The following is an 18,122-nucleotide window of genomic DNA, read 5'->3' on the forward strand; positions in this document are numbered from 1 at the left end:
GTAAAAAAAAATTCAAGTTCTAGAGCTCCTAAATTCAACGTTTAAACGATGCACACTAATCAGCCATATCAGTTTAATCAGACTTTTAACTCGTTTAATCATCCATTTAGCCTGTTTAAGTTGCCGTTGAGCCTGATAATTGTCTGAACGATAGGTAATCATTTCTCTACCATTCAGCATTTAGGTGAAAATCTGCAGAGGACTATATCATCATATCCATATATGTATTCACCTTTGTTGTACGGAACCTATGTGACTACTGACTACTTGAGCGTTGTGTAGCGTATTGATTTGCTTTTCTCGTAGGTAACCAGTAAACTTCAGTCGATTATCTACTGGTTCAGAACATCCATTTAGCGGAATTTATACCAATAACCTAGGTCCAGCATATTGTATTTTTACCAAATCCTAGTTTATAACACCGTCAATTTCTGTTCATCATTTGTTCTGTTTGTTTATGGAAGGAAGAAAAGTCACATTGCAAAGTGCCGTGTACTAAGTCATCTGAATTGCCCTTTTCACTGTTTAAGCGATGGACTGATGAAGTGGTGAAGACATGTGAATTGTTACTATTTTGATGCATGTTCTTCCATCTCCTTGTCTTTCTCTGTCAGATGTCTTTACATGTTCTGCTCACAATGGCATCAGATACAGAAAAGGGATAGGCATCCTGTTTAGACTGAACATTGGCCCGTTACCTCTGTTACCATACAAAATTAGTACTAGCGTGTTACTTGTGCCTCTTTGGCTTTCTCCTAATTACGTGCCGTGCAAACGCCCCACCACCACCCTTTGCTGTCCACATCTCTAACACAGTGATCATGCTTTATTCTTACCTCAACTAGTAGCCTCTGATGGGCTCCGGATTCAGAGCTTTCAACATCACTGAACTACCTCAATCCACTACCGAGTCATTGCGGGACAACGCCAGAGTAACAGTGAACGTGCACATGCAGCGGCTGTTTGCAAATGACAGAAAGAAACCGCACAATGTGTGGCAAGCTGCAGAAGCCAGTCAACAACTCTAGTCTAGTAAGCATGAGACGAGTTGTGTTGTTACCAAATGCAAACTGCAGACTGTACCCAGGATTCCAGGAAAGGCTCCAGAAAAAATATGATGGCAATAGGAAGAATATATGCTAAATCGTTCAGATTTGATCCTATTTGGCAACCTGACGCACAGTGAACAGAACATCACGCTTGATAGCTAAACAGCAAGCTAAGGATGTTTTCAGGTTACACCAATCACAGAGTGACTCAAGTACTCAACCTAAAGGCTACAACCCAATGCAGAACCTGAAGAAAGTCTACCAATGGCACGAGCACGAGCATTTACAGTAGAACAGCTTCTGGATGTAAGAGCTACTGGATAAGGGCTGATAACAGCTGTATATCTTGTCGATCTGGTCTGGTGTCTATAGGACCTCTTTGCCAGTCACCTTCGTAAGGATCACTTTGCCAGTCAGCATGGAGAGGTTAGCCAACACCTCACGTATCCCTCGCCTGCATCCATCAAAGAATAAAAACATCAGTACACATGGAAGTGTCACAATGCGATAGCATTAAGATACTTATTCAAAACAGACTTCTGATTACTAGCACGGAGCCTTCAGCATACTGGTGTCCACACAGTCTGGGCCTCCCACACGAACCCCTCAGAACAGCTACAAATCTCCACCGTTTAACTGAATAAGGAGCAATTAAGGATACTTCCGTCAGCATTAAGCAGGAAAGACAAGGAGCAAGGGGAAAATCCTAATCCTAAGATGCAATTGCAAAAATCATAAATGGGAACAGCTAAAAGGGGAAATATTTGTCATCAGCCATGACGGCAAGGTGCGTCACTACCCTAATCTTAACTTATGAATATAACAAAATGTCACTACTCTCCATCATACATTCTAACAGGTTTGTGTCATTGAATTCGAAATATACCAGGTTGTTCAAGATGATCTGCAATAGTACGGAAAGCACCAGCAACTGTCGGGTGAACTGTTACAAACACAACTCTACTTTGGGCTAGAAGAACTCAGATACCCCAGTTGTTGAGCAAGATCCTCCACATCTTCAGGCCTTCCTTCCAACTCTGACTGCCCTGCCTTGTCTCCAAAATCTTCGATCAATAGGTCTGCCCAAAAGTCATCATTCAGCTCTGAATGGCCATTAGCTTGATCCATTTTTGCACCATCTGTACTACCCTTTCCAAGCTCCTGAATGTTCACAGCTAAATTCTCCAGCTCAGGCATTCCAGGTTCACTGAGCCCATCAAGCACGCCAGAATCAAACTTGAACTGTGAATCAAGCTGTTCGCTCTGACTTGTTTCCCCAGGGCTGTAGAACGGAGTGTTGTCAATCGGTCGCCTTCTTTTCTTTGAGATGGCTTCCTCAAGTTCCTTCCTCTTATCTTGCTGCTGGACCAACTGCTGGAAGAACTCTGGATTCCGCATTGCTCTTGCCAAGAACCCCATCATCTGTACCTGCTTCTGCTCAGCCATGCGTAGCCTCTCTTCCATGGCTCTCACATGATCTTTAGTACTTTGCTGCTCCTGCCTTAGCTTTACTACTTCTGTGATTAAGATGTTCTTGTCGCGCTTCAGCCTGTCAATCTCTTCCTCAAATCCAAACTCACCAACCTCCAGGCAAGAAGCGGAAGCCTGCTGTTGATGTGATTGTGGCACAGCTGATGGTGGCTTCCTTCTCTTTATTGTCTTCAGTAGGTGCCTTTGACCCCTGAGGAAACCTTCATTTGCAAACTCCCATCTATCAGGATCGACCTTTCTGAAGCCCTGCATAATGCAACAAACAAGATGACCATCGTCAGGTCACAGTCACTAGCCAATATGTTAGCTTGGCAAAAACTCTTCTGCAAATTTCATAGATTTCTATAATTTGCAATGAGGGTAGCTGGAATAATGACAATGAGCAGCAGTATACTATAGCATCTGAAGGTGATCAGTAGAGTCTTCTAGAACAAAACAATCTGGTTCTTGTACTTCATCCACAGTATCTTGTTCCATTTAGCTACACAAGAAAGTTCAAGAAACCAAGTCAGGATTATGCTTTTGTTGGGGAGAGTTTATCTCTCCTCTCCTTGCCTCACCTTAAGATGAGGCTCACTGGAGGATGTATTGTTTCAATCATAAACACATTCAAGGAAGTATATTGATTCACACATATGCATCAGTCAACATCAGGGTAAAAACACTGAAGCCCGACTAGTACTGAATACCACACAACACGAAATGCTGTTGGATACGCCCAAAATCTTAGTTTATCTTTGCGGGTGGCTATCTTATTTTTGTTCAGAAATTTAGTATAAATCATCAACAATGGGTTGTGTTGGCTCGTGAATCATGATATGATCTCCTCAAAACTAAACTGCACACGAGCAATGCAGTAGTAGGTGTCATCAGAAATCAGTATCAAACATGCTGAAAAAAGTCTTTTCCATAACACGGAAACACTTTCTAAATCAACACCTAGCTCAACGCCCTACTCTCTATATAACAATGTAGAGGGAACAATGGAAGATTTGCAAGTAACTCAAAGGACGTTTGCTTTATCTAAGTTTATGTAAACATCGCCAATTGCGTGCATTACTGGCTCATTGCTCCTCTGAAACGTTCTAGATTTAGAACCCCTAAAGAAGATTCTGCTGACATTGCAACACTAGCTCAAGCATTCCGGGAAGATAAAGAAACAATTTGGATGTAGACGCCTCTACCTGACGACCTAAGTTTAGAAAATAGTTTGCAACCAACAAATGCCGACAATCAAACGCAGATTACCAAACTAGTACATCAGCATTAGCAGGCCGTGAGCAAGAACAAGAAGCGACCATTCCATAGTGAGGAAAGAAAGGGGGCTTTGGGCTTTGCGGACTCACATAGGTGTTGAGCTGTCGGACGAAGCTGGAGAAGTTGCTGTGCTTGAAGAGGCGCGGGAGCAGCGCGTCGGCGAAGACGTGCGGGTCCCAGACGACGAAGCTGTTGCCGGCGCGGCTCCAGGAGACGACCGCGTCGGTGGCCGGGTCCTCCACCAGGTCGAACGTCTTGGTCAGGAACGGCGGGGGGCCGACCTCGTGCAGCCCCTCCATCGGGCGCGGCGCGTCCCCGCCGCGCACGCCGTCCTGCAGCGGCTGCTGCTCCAGGAGCTCCTCCTTCACAATGCCCGCGGCCGCCGCCGACGGCTCCATGGCCGCAGCCGCCGCCCGAGGACTCGGCCCGCGGAAACCAAGAACCCCCGATTGAGCTGCCTCCCCTCCGGTCGAGAACGAACCACCCGATTGCGGCCAGAACCCGGCTCCTGCGGCCAAGAACGAACTCGATTCGCGCGATCGGGAGCTGGAATCGCCCGGACAAGTGGCGGATCGCGGAGGGAATCTGTTGGGATACTTGCTGCTGTGGCTGCTGGGTGGAAATGGAAGCGAAGGCGAGGAGAGGAGATATTTCTGCGCTGTGAAAAGGTCGCGGGAGAAGAGCGGCGGGCGGGCAGTGGCCGGACCACTAAATATCCCCGCCGCACGGGCGCGTCGAGACACGTCGCGAGCCTTGTGGAAGGTTCTAGACCACGCGTCCGGCGACCGCCCGGCCGCGGAGGGCTCGGAAGCTTCTGGAGACGATGCGGGGCAGCCGGGGGCGGTTGGGGCCGTGGGCGTGGGGGGCGACCGGGCGAGGAGAGCCGGCACGGGGACGCGGGTCGCGCGTGACCGGAGGGCCCAATGGCCAGACCACAGCACGATCTGACCCTTGGCCGTGTTTGGTCAGCGGTAAAAAAGTTTTCATGAAAACTTTTCGCCTTTTGATCATTAATTAGAGGTATTAAATGAGGTCTAATTGCAAAACCACGTACACAAATATGGTAATGTAGCACGTACTGTAACTAACGAGGTCTTTGACCGTATGATTAGAGGATGATTAGGTTCGGTTACTGTAGCATCACTGTAGCAATTATGGTGAAACTTAGCTCAATAGATTCATTTCGAAAAGTTACTCACATCTGTGAAAAAATTTCACAAATAAATTTCGTTTAATATTTCATACATGCATTCGTCTTTTTGCGAAAAAAAATTTGCAAGGAAAACCAAACACGGCCAAGAGCACATTCTGATGGCCCAAGTCACCAAGATTCCTCCAGGGCCCGGCAGATATTTCTGATCTTACGATTTCTTTTCACCGCGTTCGGCAGGCTGGAGCTGGAGTGGTGTGAGAGAAAAATACTGTTACCTGGCTGGTGGCTGGAGCTGGAGTGGTGTGAGAGAGAATTACTGTAGCACTGGAGGCCTACCCACCAGCCGAACACGGTGTTTATTTATTGCAGGTTTGCAGGGAGTGGGACATTTGGGACGCAAATAAACTTGAGCAGCGTTTAGTTTGCAAATTTTTTTATAGTATTCGTCACGTCAAATTTTCGAACACATGCATAGAACATTAAATACAGTTAAAAAATAATTAATTACACAGTCTAACTAATTTCTACGAGATAAATCTAATAATGTTAATTAGATTGGACATTAATTGTCAAGTAACAACGAAACGTGCTATGGTATCCAAACCTAAATTTTTTCACCAACAACACCCCCGATTGATTCCCACGCCGTCACGCCTCGGTGGACGGTGGTTGCTTTCGCCACTGTAGTAAAGAAGCAAATGCTTTTGGGCGTGGCAGTAAAAAAATATTGTAAATTATATATTAGGAGTACTTAGTACTGAAGCTTATCATTGACCAAATTTATTGTCTGCTTGAACAAATCTACAGTACAGTTTGAGGGAAAGTTTGTACTGTGTAATAAGGCCAATCTCAATAGAAATTTTATGAGCATTAAATTTATTAATATAGCAGAATTATTATAAAGAGAGAAGAATCAGTGTCATGAATATGAGAGAAGTGTTATCACCATAGCACTGATAACATAGACAATAATATTTCCACTAAGACTGGCCACGTATCTTTGTGCGGGCGAGTCCAAAACACCTAATAACATGACAAAGGTCGAGTGAATTGATTCGAAGTTGATGGCTGTAGCAGGTCAGGAAGTAGGCTGCACAAAAATTGACGGGGTTTGACCACGTTGCCGACATATATTGCTGTATTCGTTTGGCTGTGGCTGGTGCTGATTTTTTATGAAAGAGTAGTACTACTGACTGATAGCTGGTGGCTGATGCTGATTTAGTACGAGAGAACAGTATTGTTGGTTAGCTAACAAGCCAAACATAAGACAAAAGCGATAGGTGTGCCCCACTGCCCCAGGCCGATCCACCTAGAATGAGCCCCGGAACCGCCCAATCCCAATTCGCACCTAACTTCGAACCGGGCCAGACCAATCCACCTAGAATGAGCCCCGAAACGGCCCAATCCAGCGGAAACGAACGAGACCTAAACCAACTCTCACATTATACAGGTTCAGCGAAATCAGAACACAGGAATTTCAGAAGTTAACAGGGACGAGGAAAAGTTTACACAATCCAAACAGAAGGCATTTCCCAGAGGAAGCTTTTGATCTTCCAGCATCACGCACCTTCATCTATAGCGGCACCCGTTTCTATTTATTCAAGATATGGACAGCAATATAATGTAGGGGTCAGGCCAGCTGAACCGATACACACAGTTGACAGGAACCATGTTCACAGATTCACTTAAAACTGACCAGAACACACTACATAAGTAAGGACATGCAACATCTTATTCAGATTGTACATAGTACGCATCGGAACAGCCCAACAGGTAGGTTCAAAGTGGCCTCAGCGAGCTTCAATAGCTTGATCTCCACCTTCTGCCTTGACAAGCTTGTCCAGATACTCCTTCCTGCAATTGTTACGACGACTCCATAAAGAACAGGTCAATGGGAAAGATCCGAGATAGAGCCATGATGATAATCAAACTCGGATTTACCTCTCTGGCAGATGATCATGGGGACGGTTGTACGGCGTCCAAATAGGATCACCAACGAAGAGCCGCATTGCCTGCAAAAACATGCTTGTGATCAACAGAACAGAGTAGCATGGTTCCTGGTAACAGGATTCTGAAGCTAATCATCCAACATGCGAAATATATTGTAACTCTTACAAAATTTTACAGAAGATCATCGAAAGGTTTGTAGACTCAGCTAAATAGTGAACACTTGTACTGAACAACAACAACAACAAAAACAACATAGACTTTTGTCCCAAGCGAGTTGGGGTAGGCTAGAGATGAAACCCAAAAGACACAAAGGTCACAGTTCAGGCACGTTGATAGCTAGTCTCCAAGCGCTCCTATCCAAAGCTATCTCCTCAGAGATATCCCAATCTTTAAGGTCTCTCTTAACCGACTCGTCCCAAGATATGCACTTGTACTGAGCAACAGCACAAATATGCACAAACTACTTGGTATGGTAACTTCTCAGGAAGACAGGAACATATATGAACTATTGAACTCATTAATAGGAACCTAAGTCGAAGAACCCTGCGTCACTCCCTTTCTGTGGCTGCTAGGACATAGACCATTGAGTTATCTAGTTCGACCATTATCTTATTTAGCATCAAACACTAAAACCCACACCAGTTATTCCTAGATTCATATGTTGGGCATCATCATTTGTTCAAAGAGAATTATCTCCAGATAAATCAAGCAAGTTATCTAAAAACTCCTGTCTTCTCCTTCACTTCCCCACAGACCACGTTCTATCCCTGTGCATCACTTCTCAGTTCTCCAGCAACACCACTTCCATCATGACTCCTGGCCACCCTTGCATACCAGACCGAGACTCACCCACCAATCACAACTAAAGATGTTAAGTGAACAAAAACAGGGCACTAACACAAGTGTCATCAGAACTACCTTGATGTAGTTGTCAGTGTCCAATGTGAAGCGGTGATACATCCCTGCAGGCAGAACAATCATGCCTCCCTTCTTCACTGCTACACGGATCCACTGATCATTTTCATCCCTCACATCAAAGTATCCTAGAAAACATAAGAATACAACACGTAACTATATAGATAAGGATGTCCTTTCATTTCTGTGCACGTACCGAAGATATCTGGTTTCTTAAATGCTCACATGGTGACACAAACAAACACAACAAGATACGTACCACTCCCTTCAAGGCAATAGCGTATTTCTTCATCAGTATGCAGGTGCTCTTCAAAGAAATTCTTAATCTTAGTCTCATAATTTGGCAGCTTCTCCGGGCATACATCACAAATGTCCTGCAAATAGTAAAGCAATATATGCCTTCCTTATATTTCACTTTACTAAACACTAGATAGTACTAGGCTAAAACATAAGACAATGAATCTTAATTGCAGGTCCAAGGGTACAAACAGACCATGTAAGAGTAACCTCTGGCTTCACGAATTTTCTTGAGGTTCTCATCATTCTCCCAGTTATCAGGGTTTAGGCGCCAGCTGACGATTCCTAGTTCTAGATATAAAACATGCAAATGTTTTAGCTTCTACAAAAAGGAAATTCAATGTTTGCCACTTGTACAGTATACTAGAGTTCAAGCACAAGCAACAAATGTGCAAACCTGAAAGCTTCTCCAGAGGAATGAATTCTTTGGGTTCACGGTGATGAGGAAGTCTCTGGTCTTCTTGACTGTCATCCATGTACCATGCTTCAATAACCTCCTGCTTGCCATCCTATTGAAAGAAATAAAAGGATTAAACCTACTACAAGTGCAATTATCAAAGACAAGTATGAGTACAGATAATAAATAAAGGGGATAAGAATGTGTAACATGATATAAGGGTAGTTACAGTTTTAATTTAATAAACACATAGCAGCATAATCTTTGAAAATGCAACGAAATACTCCCTCCTGTCTATGTAAGGTGTGTCTTAAATAGGGTGAAACCAAAGTTTTATAAATTTTGATCAACAATTAGTAAAACCATATGCATGTTTACTGAATAAAAATTGCACCAATTGACCTGCATTCAAAGTACTTCCAATATGGTGTTAATTTTGTAGCAATTCATAGTATCTTTTAAGAGAAAGTAATGGTCGAAATTTAATTTGGAAGACATTTTCCTTACCAAAATATGCCTTCCATTGATGAATACCAAAGCAGGTTTCATAGGAGCAACAGTATAACAGAAACTGTTTTCTCCGTATTGCAAATTCCTATTTTGCTTGAAGTATAGTAATATATATGCATTATCTAAATTGATCTACTTTGGAAAATAAAAAATGCGGTGTGAAGTAACAGATCTCTAAACCAATGTCTTCTGTATGTGTGCAGTTGTATAAGCTCTTTTTGGTGTACATTAGGAGAAAGAAAGGCAGAGCCTTTTCATTCCAACTTATAAAAATGAAAGAACCTAAAATGCCAGCTTTCTAAAATGTACTAAATCTGATGGTCCTTCCATTATAAGTATATTGCAGAGTGCAGACTTGCAGTCAATTACAGTAAGTTTACAAGGAACTGCACATACAAATTTTATTGTTAGTATTCAGATAAATTCAAAAGGATATTATAGGACTTCCCAGTTGTCATTGCTGATCTTTCTTTACACAGTTTCAACAACTGTTCACTGATTTAAATGGACATCAGATAATTTTCTCTTCCGAGGGACAGAATAACAGATAGTAAGTTATCTTAGCCCTGCATATTTGTGTCTGGAAAGAAATCCAAGATTTCAGGCTATGTAGTTTTGCATTAAACAGTTAAATGGGCACACGGGCTTCTTTTCCCTCCTAAGGGCTGCAGAACAGAAGGAATAACAACAGGTGGGTAGTAAGACAAAAGAAAAAAAAAAACCTCCTGTTCGCTTAATCAGTTGTTTAAGACTAAACCAAAGAGGTCAATTGATAGCATTCTTGAGGAGTCCTCGAAGCCTCCAACCATTAAGGCCACAGTGGACAAAACAAATGCTAGCGAAACAGCTACAGAAAGACCAAACCCACGAGCGATTGTGATAGTTAGAAATCTCTCTGATAAACAAAGACTAATCCATTCACAGTTTCGATGTTTCAGACAACTAGAAGAATAACCTAGCACTTGACCAGAAATCAACCGAATTGACTGCAAACCCCTTAAAATTCTACTTGGGGCTAGAAGCCTAGAACTCCCACAGGATGAAGCATCTAGCCCATCGATTTGCTGTTCATCACAACATGGAGAGCTATTTCTGAACAGTGAACACTAACCCCGGCAAGGTCTCCACCAAATCCGTTGATCTCGTACAGATTGCAACCTCCCACTCGCATCACACAACCTACCGGCGGCCGTCACCCCAGATGTATCGAAGGGATCTCTCTTCAAACCTCGTCGCCCGGGTCCCTGGAAAGTCTCGTCCTTCGCTTGAGTACGCTGAGCCTCCCTCAAGGAAAATCAAATCAGACAAAAGAAAACCATTTCGCAGCAGACAAGCGATCCTCCATCCGATTGTCGCGGCCAGAACAACGAAACATACGGAACACATCCAACCGGGACAGGGAAAATGAAATCGAACTTTCTAGATTATTAGACTGAGCATCCATCCTCCTCCCGTAACCGCGTGGGACGAAGAACAAGGGGACGGGAAGGGATTGCGCCGTCTGAATACCTGGAACTCGGTCTCCATGCTGGGTAGATAGAAGAACTCCTTGATGCGCGCGCGCTCCCGCTTTGGGTTTCCTCGTCGAATCTACTTCCTCGAGTAGAAGCGCAGCGAGATTTTTTGTACGGTGGCTTGGGCCCTTGGGGTAGACGTCTGACGGCAGCAGAGCGTTCCGTTTCAACTCACGCCGCCACCGTGGAACTGGAATGGAAGCGAAGCGACGGACGGAACCGGAACGGGAGAAGAGAACCGAGGTGCTAGGCCGTGTTTAGATGCTGACAAAACGCAAAATTTCTGTAAATCACTTGTATAGTGTATTAAATATAATTAAAAAATAAATCGTATTAAATAAATAGATTATAAATCGCGAGACGAAATGAGTCTAATTAAAACGTGATTAGATACTAAATTGTTACAGTAAAATATGCTTTAATGATGAATTAATTAGGTTCATTAGATTCGTCTCATAGTTTACAGACGAAATCTGTAGTTAATTTTGTAATTAGTTTATATTTAATATTTCAAATGTTGAAGATTTTTTTATAAAAATGCAAAATGTAAAGTAATAAACACACTCCAGTGGGCCCCTGTCTTGCCTTGGTGGGACCGTGGGAGGCACGATGCACGCGGTCCGCGCGCCAGGCAAAGATCCGCGCCGCGCTCGGTGCACTGAACCTGGACGCCCCTCTTGGCCTTGTCTGCAGCGATGAGAACGGACCGGAACGGACGAAAAAATTCTTCAACCGTTTTCGTATCCATATTTTATTATGAGAAATGAGAGCGGAGTAACTAAGAACGGGAGTGAAAACGAAATATACCGATTACGAAAATAAACGAGAACTGAAAAATTTACCGTAATACATTATTATTTAATCTCTGTTCACCTTATATGAATATAACACTATAAACTCCTCTATGCACGCTATTTTTCAAAAAAATATAATTAAGACTTTATGTTTCCTATATTTAAACGTGAAGTGCACCGATTGATGTTGTGGAACAAGAGAAGATATATGGTGTGCCTAATAAATCTTTCTGGATTTTAAAATTAATTAATACGGAATCATCCCGATTAAAACAAAATCTCCCAAATACGGACGGAATATATTTCTTTCTGCTTCTCGTCCCATTTTCGTATTTGTCCGTAAATATAGAAATAGACCAAAAAAAATGAAAATACGGACGGGGCGTACATTTTGCCCATCCGTTTTCACAATTTCCTTGGCCTTGTTTGGTTTGGCGCTAGAATCCTAGCGTTAGAAGAGAATCTTTTCCGCATGAAGAACTGAATGAAGTCTATTTGCAAAACCTTTTCAGGGATGGGTGCAATTTTTCGCGACGAATCTAATGACGGTAATTAATCGATGATTTGTTATAGTGATGCTACAGTAATCATCCTTTAAACGCGCGTTTCAAAGGCCTCATTAGATTCTTCAAGGTCACTAACGCGGGGTTCTGAAGTTGATTTTGTAAAGTGTTTTTATTTGATACGGTAATTAGTGGTCAAACTGTCACTGTTTACTAACACGCTGCAAACCAAACGGGCCCTTGTCTGACTTGTGCCGGTTCCGCGGTCGGTGCACTGAACCTGGACGCCCCTCTTCTCTTGCCTATGTCTTGTTTTCTTTAATTTCTTGCAGGTTCGCCAACTAGGCAAGTTGTTCTTGATTCAATTTGCTTTTTATTATGGAAACAATGCTAGTGTCGGATCTTTGGAACATATCTAGTGGAAACCACACATTCGTAAAAAACTCATGCAAATCATGATAAAAAGGTTGTCTAAGTTTATCAAAAAAATCACACATATAGATGATATAATGATACATAATCTTGTAAAATATTTTGTCCAAACTCGACTTCGTTTGTGAGATACAAAAATAACAATTTTCAAGCCAGAAAGCTGTCCAGATAATTTGTTTTTGTTATTTTTATATCACGCAAACAGAGTCGAGTTTGGACAAGATATTTTACAAGATTGTGTATATCATATCATCCACATGTGTGATTTTTTGATGAATTTAGATGAATTTTTTGTCGTGGTTTGCACGGGTTTTCATCAAAGTTATGGTTTCCATCGTATACGTTCCCTCGGATCTTGGGATTAACTGAAGGCTAGACTAGATAGTTTTTTTTTCTCGAACACGCAGAAGAGTTGTGTATCAATATATTAAGACTAAAGAAGGGTAAAGCATCCGGAAGACAGGTCTTTTTAAGGAGAAAAAACCTTTACAAAAATCGCTCACACAATATAACTAATTACCCTTTTACAAGACCGAAAAGAACTTGAGCAGGCAAAAACCTCCTTCCACCTAACAATCAGTAGGTATTAGGGCGAGCAGGTAAGTAATTCCTTTAGCCCCAGCCATATCCTACATGTGCAGCTCATCTCTAATACCAGACAGAAGTCCATTCAGGTTAGGTTGAAACCCATCAAAGACAAAACGATTTCAATGATTCCAGAGCAACCAAGCCATTAAGATTATGATTGAATTGAGCCCTTGCTTAACTTGACCATTCACCATGCTGCTCATCTTGTGCCACCAATCATCAAAATTAGACATCCTCAATATGTGGCACAAGCACTTGCAGATCAAGTCTGGCGCTAAAAAACACAAGATAGTAACAGATGATCTATTGTCTCCTCCTCTTGATCACACAAAGCACATTGCTCCGGATGTGGCAATCTCTCCTAGCAAGCCGATCGGCCGTCCAGCACTTGTTATGAGTCTAGATAGTTCCCTCCCGTGCGAACATATTCGAGGAAGCACTTTCCTGTTCTTCTAGAAAGCTCGTTTGCAAGAAGGAAGTTGCTGCTTAGTTATGCAAGAATGGGCAGTTTTGATGGATCTCATGTACAAAATCACCCCTGGTACCCTGCTCGGAATAGTAGTTACATCCTGTCTGGATCCATTAGTTGATAGTAGTTACTTCCTCCGTCCTGTAAAATTTGCAATTGTAGGACCGGAGAGGATACCAACGAAACATGAAAATTTACCACAATACCCCTATAATAAGTTGATTTGACATTTTCATAATCATGATTGCACAAGCACATAATCTTGCAGTAGAAATTGCACCGGTACAATTTGTTGTAGCTTTTTTAGATACATAATTTTTGTTGTGTATCTAGACGTAGTGTACATCTAGGTGTATAGCAAAAAATATATATTTAGAAAAATCAAAATAAAATGTAGTTTGAGACGGAGGTAGTAATTATTACCTGACTTGGTCCAGAGAGTGAGATAGTCATTATCTTGAGGTCTAGTTAACAAATAGCTAGTCTATTATCTACACCTATTTGGACCCAAAAGAGACAATTATTAATAGCTACTATCAATAGGGATGTAAACAGAACAGATCTCATATATTAGTACTAGGCAATTTATGCCCGTGTGTTGCTACAGACAGAGTTGGTATAAGTATCAGATACATATAGTTGTCCATTCGTTAATTTGTAGGGATCTACGTGATCAAGTTATGGACGGAGCGCTGGTTCGACTCGCATACGGAATTGACTAAGACCCACATATCAATGACACATGACGAACAAAACCAAAATATTAGGTGGAACAAACCAAAAATTTAAGTGAAAACCTTACTTGCTTTAGAAATATAGGTATAGATATAGATACTAGTATTAAAAATATTAGGCAATTATGCCCGTGTGTTGCTACAGACAAAGTTGGTATAAATACGTATTGGTGTCCGTGCGTTAATTTATAAGGATCTATGTGATCGAGTCGTGGACGGAGGGGGTTGGTCCGATTTGCATACGGGATGGACTAAACCCCGCCTCTCAATAATATGAGACGGATCAAACCAAAAATTTAGGTGGAAACATTACTCGCTTTAGAAATAGCAAATATGCCCGTGCGTTGCAACGGGAGGAGAAAAAAAATCTTTGCACTCCTCTAGCAACATTAACTGTTGATTTTTGAACTGTAATAACTGTTCCAAAATTACTAGGAGGTTTAATGGTGATTTTCTAGCAACATTGTTATGTCAACATAATATATTCAAGGGCATGGTTGAATTTTAGTGCAATCTATCAAAAAGGAACATATTTTCTCTGAAGGAACACAATTTTATCACACCCTAAATTATCTGGCACAGTATCAGTAGAAAGTATGGTAAATGGTATTAGCCTGTATCAAACGCAAATGGTATTGTTTGATTATGAATAGACCATGACTTAGAAGCCATCACCTCTGAATTATCTGCCATAGTATCACCTCTTTTGTTTGCTAGGGCTCTGTATCCAAGCTAACGGGAATATTTGTGCTACCATTTCAACTTTGCCGTCCAATGAGGATTGCCGAGCAACTTAACTACACAGTGCCATGTGCTTCCATGCTGTGAGGACAGTTTCAGTTTAGTGATGATGTCTATGTTGTTCAATTTCATAAATGTTGACAAGATTTCAGCACGAGAAGCAGTATCATTTTCTTTAACAAGAAATTAAGACTTGATGCTTCCTCCATCACTACGGGAGACAGGAACTTTGCCGTGTGCCTGCACATGGCAAAGCCCGGTTTGCACACGGCAAAGGATTTGCCGTGTGTAGCACACGACAACCAAGCATCGGCAAAGGGACTTTTTGCCGTGGGTTTTTCGTCGGGCACACGGCAAAGCCTTTGCCGTGTGCAAAACTCGACGCTCGGCAAAAAAAAGAGAGCTGACGGCGGCTGGCGGTTGCACGGACTTTGCCGTGTGTCACGACTGTTGACACACGGCAAAGAGAGAACCTTTGCCGTGTGCCAGAGGCCAAAGCACACGGCAAAGAGTCATCCTTTGCCGTGTGCCATGGTTATTGCACACGGCAAATGCCTTTTCTAGGCCGGCCTGGTATGCCTTCTTTGTTGTGTGCTATGGTCTTTGCACACGGCAAAGTTTGGAAATTTTTTCTGTTTTTTTTTGTTTTATCACGTATATGGTACCCAAATTATTTTAGCAATACATATATATCAAAGTGGTCATTTCAAATAGCACAATCAGTATTTCAAAGTGGTCATTTCAAATAGCACAATCAGTATTACAGGCAATGTATATAGTCAAGTAACACGCAAATAAAAATAAAGTCTGCTATCGTCCATCCACAACCATAAGTCAACCACAATAGTGCACACAAGTTTGTGAATTGGTCCATACAAATCAATACAGTAAAGGTAGCATAGAGACACAAATAAGAACTACTCAAGGGGCCGGCGGCGGCGGCGGCACTTGCGGCCACGAGTGCTGCTACGCGTACTGTTGTAGGTAAGCCACCCAATGAGGAGTGGCCACACCGGAGGCTGAGTAATCGGGGGAGGCGATGCTTGCGTCGGTGGAGGTGATATGTCAGGATTGACTGGCTCGTCATTGGATGCCGCCGATTGATTCTGCACATAAGTGAAGATATTGCATTTTGGAGCATGTATTCTATGAGAAATTAAATTGCGAGCATAATCCTAAGTTCAGAGTGGTAGTTGGTTGTATTCTAAGTCATTCAATGTGCTAAGTCACTATGACAAATGAAAAAGCGTTGATTGTTAAGTTTCTCACCGGAGTAAGCTGAACTGGCATAGGTGGCACTGAAGTCGGAATAATTGCTGGCGGCGAAAGACCTAACGCTGAGCCAACAGTTCGCATGTAGCCAAGAGCCGCATCCAACGAAGCCTGCAAGTGGTCATGCTCGGCCTGCCACCTCGCCTCCTGGGCCTCCTGCCGTGCTTTCAAATCTGCTTCCATCTGGGCCTGCAAATTTTGATTCCAGTGTTACAATACAAAATAATGCTTACGTAAAAATCAAGGAACGCAAGATGTAACAGAAATAACCTTGAGTGCCGCCATCCGAACATCTGTATTGTCTGGGCGGGAGCATATCGCCGGGCTGGAGCTGGTGTTTCTGGCTCGAATCTGCGATAGACTGGGAGTGGTGGCCGGATTGATTGAGCTGTCGGCTATGTAGTATCGGGCATGCTTCTTGCCTCCTCCCACCCTCATGACGACTTCTGCATCAATAGGCGCCGTGTACGGATCGAAATCCGGCCCATTGACCTCCCTTGCCATCGATGTGTAGTCACTGAGGCGGCTGTGGACGCTCTGGTTGCTGTATGCTTCAGGCGGGTCCTTCGGGTTGAAGGTGACATCTGACGTCGCCCTCCCCTTGTGGGCCAAAGCGTACGTCTGGAGCTGGGATAAAGGCTGGCCACCATGTGACGCCGACTGCGAAAAAGATCAATGTGATTAGAAATTTAGAAGAATCGAACCCTAGAGTAAAATAATAAATTCACGTACCCATCTAGACGAAAACTCGCCGAGGTGACGGTTGCCCTGATGGTGCGGTGCACCTGGCATCCTCAAACGCCGCTCCCGGGCAGCTTCGTGGGCCTCAATCCAGGCTTGCGAGCACCATTGGTCGACTATCATTTCCCATCACTGATAATAAATTTGTTCGTAACATTTAGTATAAACCTATACGACTACTTCTCAACTCTACGGATCTTCGCTGGAGATGTTTCGATTTATAACTACTGTACGACGAAACTTGTGCAAAACATTTCAATTTTTTACCACAGTATCCACACATGAAATGATGACACCACGACAAATTTCATAATTTTCGGAATGTGTTTGCTTTTATTACAATTTAAATCTAACTTGGCAACACGTTCTGGACCATGATTTGTTACGAAGATATTCAAAATTTACTTACGTTTCTGGGATACAACCACAAAATGAACACGCTAATATGTCTATTAATTTTATATCCTATATACTCCATTAATCAAAAGACTTCCAGTTCAATCATCAGAAATTCGAATACTGAAATTAAATGTCTAAATATAGCAAAAATATCGAGAAATTTACCAAAATTTAACATGGAGCAGCATGTACTGTATGCTTATACAAGAAAATGTGTGGAGGCTAAACTCTGTTTTTTTAAAAAATACTTTGCCGTGTGCCTAGGGAAAAACACACGGCGAACTCAAATTTTGCCGTGTGCTGCACCTAGGTACACGGCAAAATGTGACGGGCGGTAAACGGCGGCACTGGAAGCCACATTTGCCGTGTGTCTAACGTTAGGTACACAGCAAAGATGTCCATTTTATCGTGTGCCTTGCGTTTGCCGTGTGATGGTTCTCGGGCCACACGGCAAAACATGGGTAGACCGTGTGCTAGATCTTTGCCGTGTGCCTTTTCTTTTGGCACACGGCAAACCTATTCTTTGCCGTGTACCCGTGGTTTCGCCCACGGCAAAGGTTGTGGCATAGGCAAACTAACGTTTTCCTGTAGTGATGCTCCCCAATTTCTAAAGCAACTTCTCTAGCCTCTTGCATCATATTCATATTACAGAAGCCCCAAATAAAGTGTAGGTATAAAGATCGAGTTGCAAACCATTTTTGATCGTCTTGGCACTGACTGACAATGTATCCTGGAAATTAACTGCCATACATGAAATCCAAGAAGTAACATGCTCAAATCTCACAGAGGCTCAACCAAAATTCAGGTCATTGAAAGGCAAACGAACTCCCACGAGCTGCAAGTTCAGCATAAGCTAGTTGTGCCTGCATCTTGGCACAACGCCGTCACCTTCACCCACAGGGATTGCCGTTAGACC

At 42.7% G+C, this 18,122-nt stretch overlaps 1 protein-coding gene across 1 annotated transcript; it reads right to left on the reverse strand.

Moving 5' to 3' along the window:
- Nucleotides 1-1,102: 1,102 nt before the first annotated feature.
- Nucleotides 1,103-10,771, reverse strand: LOC120688935. The gene is made up of 12 exons (XM_039971280.1): nucleotides 10,529-10,771; nucleotides 8,510-8,621; nucleotides 8,309-8,403; nucleotides 8,075-8,189; nucleotides 7,819-7,943; nucleotides 6,892-6,962; nucleotides 6,750-6,804; nucleotides 6,647-6,655; nucleotides 3,887-4,747; nucleotides 1,936-2,786; nucleotides 1,598-1,685; nucleotides 1,103-1,503 (listed from the first exon to the last, which is right to left on the reverse strand). The coding sequence occupies exons 1-10, from the start codon at nucleotides 10,544-10,546 to the stop codon at nucleotides 2,010-2,012; spliced, it is 2,238 nt and encodes a 745-aa protein (XP_039827214.1). The 5' UTR covers nucleotides 10,547-10,771; the 3' UTR covers nucleotides 1,103-1,503; nucleotides 1,598-1,685; nucleotides 1,936-2,009.
- Between the last annotated feature and the right edge of the window lie 7,351 nt (nucleotides 10,772-18,122).

Source organism: Panicum virgatum, chromosome 9N (genome assembly GCF_016808335.1).
Source record: "Panicum virgatum strain AP13 chromosome 9N, P.virgatum_v5, whole genome shotgun sequence".
Taxonomy (NCBI): domain Eukaryota; kingdom Viridiplantae; phylum Streptophyta; class Magnoliopsida; order Poales; family Poaceae; genus Panicum; species Panicum virgatum.